Source organism: Episyrphus balteatus, chromosome 2, assembly GCF_945859705.1.
Source record: "Episyrphus balteatus chromosome 2, idEpiBalt1.1, whole genome shotgun sequence".
In the NCBI taxonomy this organism is placed as follows: domain Eukaryota; kingdom Metazoa; phylum Arthropoda; class Insecta; order Diptera; family Syrphidae; genus Episyrphus; species Episyrphus balteatus.
In genome coordinates, this window is record NC_079135.1 from 19,864,621 (window position 1) to 19,868,067 (window position 3,447).

A 3,447-nucleotide genomic window follows, 5' to 3' on the forward strand; every position below is an offset into this window, starting at 1 on the left:
AAATTTCATGCAAATTAAAAAATAAATTTCTATACGACTTTTTACAATTTATAACAAAAAAATGAATCAAAGTGACTTGCAGCACAATGATCTCCTCGACTCACCAATTCGTGGCCCAACTCTATCCACAAGTACATCCAGTTTTGAAGCTTTAGATCCACATGACCCAAATCTTAGTAAATTAGCTACAAAAATGTTTAGAAAAACCGAAGAATACATAACAAATGAATTAAATGCTCCTCTCGAGGATTATAAACTTTTAGAAGACATGAATAAAGCAACAATATCAAAATACTCTGAAATGAGACATGTTGCTGAGGGTCTTAATTCATCAACAAATGAATTAAATGATAAATTCCAACAACTTGTAAGAAATAAACCTTTTATTACATGAAAATTTACTAAAGAGTATTTATCTTTTCTTAGATTCCATTAATGCAACAAATTCATGAAATATCCGATACTGTCGATAAATTGGAAGCAGCTGCTTATAAACTAGATGCTTACAGCGTTGCGCTAGAAAATCGTGTCAAATCTGTGCTTCAAAGGAAAACTCAATAAAATTAATAAAACAAAATCATTTCTTTATTATTTATTACATATTTTTTTGTTTGGTAGTTCTCTCTCTCTCTCCCTCTTTCATCCAAGTATAAGTTTTATGACAATTGCCGCAATATTTAGGAATATCAAAGGAACTAAATTAAAGACAAAAAAATAAGTTAAGAGATGAGACACTCGTTTAAAGAAAAATCTTACTTTTAGCAACAGTTCTTATGGAACGAATCAAATTCAACATTTGTGACTTGACACTGGGTTGTCCAAATTCTTGATGTTGTGCATTTGGGCCCCAACCAACTGTGTTCGATAAACAAAAAAGAGACAAAAAAAACATGATGTCAAATATTGGAAAGTAATAGAGGATGAATTGTAATTTACTTTTAGCAAGAAATCGTTCATCGTGAAGGACACAAATTGCATTTAGACAGAGTAATGATGATTCGATTAAGGTCCAGAGAGTAAACATTTTTGAGAAAATTTAATTAAATAAAATAATTTTTTGTATAAAAAAAGAGCGGCGTGTATTTTTAAGTGATGATGATGACGTTTCTTTTATCTTTTGATTTTGGGTTTTCCAGTGTCAGCTGATAGTGACATTTGGAAGTGGAAGTTGTTTGTATTTTGGCCATTTTATGATCCACAAAATGTATTATATGCCTAAGGGACTGTTTATACTTTTTTATTTGGATTTGATAAAGTTGAAATGTGCTTGCGTAGCGTGCTTTTGTTGAGAAACTTTTTTTTATTTGTTTTGTTAAGATTGGTACGCTGTTCGAGCAAAATTTTAGCCAAGATAAAATTCCCATACAAGTTATCGATAATTTGTATGGGATGCATTTTAGCTCAGATAAAATTTTTCGATAATTTGTATGGGAGCTAAAATTTAGCGCGAGCTGAGTACCAGGCTAACAATTTGGCTTGCATTAGGTCCATTTTGTTTTGTGTTTTTTGTGTTCTTTATCAATTAAAATAAAATTCTTTCCATTTCAGAACAACAGAAAAAGCATTGGAATAACAAAAAAATTAAAAGAAAAATAGAAAAAAATTAAAAAAAAAAACATTTAAGTAAAATTCAATAAAACCTTTTATATTCATGAATTCAACATCTTATAACAACCTCTATAAGGCCTTATTATCCCAACTAGCACAACAGCTTCTGTAAATTTAAATCTCGCAGGTTCTACTTTTTATACAGCTTGTATTTAGCTTGCTTCAGAATTTATCTGCTTATAGAAGTTCGGACTTGTTTAACAACTTCTAATAAGTTGTTTAAATACTGTTAAAGAGACTTAAACGAAGAAAGCCTGTTTTTCGGATAAGCCTGTTTAATGAATTTATAGAAACCTTACAGAAATTACCAAGATTTGTATTTGATTTTTGGTTTTGATATTAAATAATCTAGCTCGGACACTTTAAGATCCTCCTTTTTCCATGCCCAACAACCTTACTAAAGTTTAAAAGAAGCTGAAATGTAGCTTTTGTAATACCTTAACCCAAGCTGAAATGTTAGTTGGGATAACATCCAATGCAAGTGATAGTTAGCCTCGCTAAAATGTTTCATAGTGTTGTTGGCCTCCATAAGATCGTTTTACGCTGTTCTTCACAAGCTTTTAGCTCCTGGATTGCCTGTGATGGAAGGTGTTGAGGAATTTCGGTAATATGCACCAAATTGATTTGTATAAGACGCCTATTCTTCTTCTTACACAAGCCAAAATTAGTTTTGCATTGAACTGTACCTTCAATCCTCTGCTTAAGCTTGGATTTATTTTTGACATTTCAATTTCTTTACTTATAGATGTATTTTTTAAACTAGTGAATAATATAGCCGTAAGTGTACTAAAACTTTCTTTGTCCTTCTCTTTCTTCAAGAAGACAAAGAAACAAAATAGATTTACAGACGGAGTAGAAGAACTTTGACGTATGGAAGAAAAGCCCTTGAAATTAAAAGAAAGAAATAATGTAATTCAAAAAATTTTATTTAATTTTTAAGCGTTAAGGCTTAACTACATACACCACTTTTTCAAAAAGTACAAAAGTGAAAAGATTTTTTTCTATCTATCGCAATTGTTTTGTGATAAAGAGTATACAAAGTGTTTTTTAGGCCAAAAAATAAGCTTTCTGCATCATTTGTTTTAATTTTTCATCACGAGAAACTATACAAAAATAAGTTTGAAAATTTTCACTTTTGTACTTTTTCACTTTTTGAGCCAATATAGTTAAGGCTTTATTGGTTGTCGCTTTTGTACTTTTAAAAAATAAGCAATTTAATATCATTGAAATGGGTATGTTTTTTTGTTTAACTATTTTGTTATTATTTTGGAGATGTGTGTGAGGTAGCAGAAGCAAACTAATTATAGTGTCAAAAGAAAACCTGAAAACATCAGGTTTGAACACTTTTCGAGTTTTCGAAAACATTTTGCGTTAAACCTCGTTTTAGGCTTGGTGTGAAAAAACTATTAGGTAACTACATTGGCCACTTTTTCAAAAAATTAAATACTATCTAATTTGTTTCCAGTAGTACAGTTAGTTTTTGAAAAAAAAAATTACAAATTATTTTTCAGTTGAAAAACTACCTAATCATTTTTTTAAGTTTTCCACCCAGAAAATTATAAAAAAAAATACCTACGTTAAAAGTGTTAGCTTTTGCACTTTTTGAAATTATTGCCCAGTATAACCACTTAACAAGTGTAAACATTCCCTTAAATGACTAAATTTTTTTTTACATTCCACATTCCATAATTACCGCATTCTTTTTCTTTCAAAAATTCTATCTCATTCTTATTTAATAAGGAAGTGCATGTGTTACAAAGAGACAACATTCTATAACAAAACATATAAAATCATGAACAAAGAAAAGAGTCCAAGCTATACCTACTACTACTACACTAC

At 29.7% G+C, this 3,447-nt stretch overlaps 2 protein-coding genes across 2 annotated transcripts; one reads left to right on the forward strand and one right to left on the reverse strand.

Moving 5' to 3' along the window:
* Nucleotides 1-595, forward strand: LOC129910593 (biogenesis of lysosome-related organelles complex 1 subunit 2). Its single transcript, XM_055988025.1, has 2 exons — nt 1-367; nt 427-595. The coding sequence occupies exons 1-2, from the start codon at nt 62-64 to the stop codon at nt 559-561; spliced, it is 441 nt and encodes a 146-aa protein (XP_055844000.1). The 5' UTR covers nt 1-61; the 3' UTR covers nt 562-595.
* Nucleotides 568-1,135, reverse strand: LOC129910595 (immediate early response 3-interacting protein 1). Its single transcript, XM_055988028.1, has 3 exons — nt 937-1,135; nt 757-855; nt 568-695 (listed from the first exon to the last, which is right to left on the reverse strand). The coding sequence occupies exons 1-3, from the start codon at nt 1,022-1,024 to the stop codon at nt 640-642; spliced, it is 243 nt and encodes an 80-aa protein (XP_055844003.1). The 5' UTR covers nt 1,025-1,135; the 3' UTR covers nt 568-639.
* Nucleotides 1,136-3,447: the final 2,312 nt, after the last annotated feature.

Excerpts from the sequence above, each read along its gene's own strand:
- LOC129910593 (XM_055988025.1), top strand. The coding sequence starts at position 62 with ATGAATCAAAGTGACTTGCAGCACAATGATCTCCTCGACTCACCAATT. Across the intron at positions 368-426 it reads ATGATAAATTCCAACAACTT|ATTCCATTAATGCAACAAAT; the intron begins GTAAGAAATAAA and ends ATCTTTTCTTAG.
- LOC129910595 (XM_055988028.1), bottom strand. The coding sequence starts at position 1,024 with ATGTTTACTCTCTGGACCTTAATCGAATCATCATTACTCTGTCTAAAT. Across the intron at positions 856-936 it reads TGAACGATTTCTTGCTAAAA|TTGGTTGGGGCCCAAATGCA; the intron begins GTAAATTACAAT and ends TATCGAACACAG. Across the intron at positions 696-756 it reads CATAAGAACTGTTGCTAAAA|TTCCTTTGATATTCCTAAAT; the intron begins GTAAGATTTTTC and ends TCTTTAATTTAG.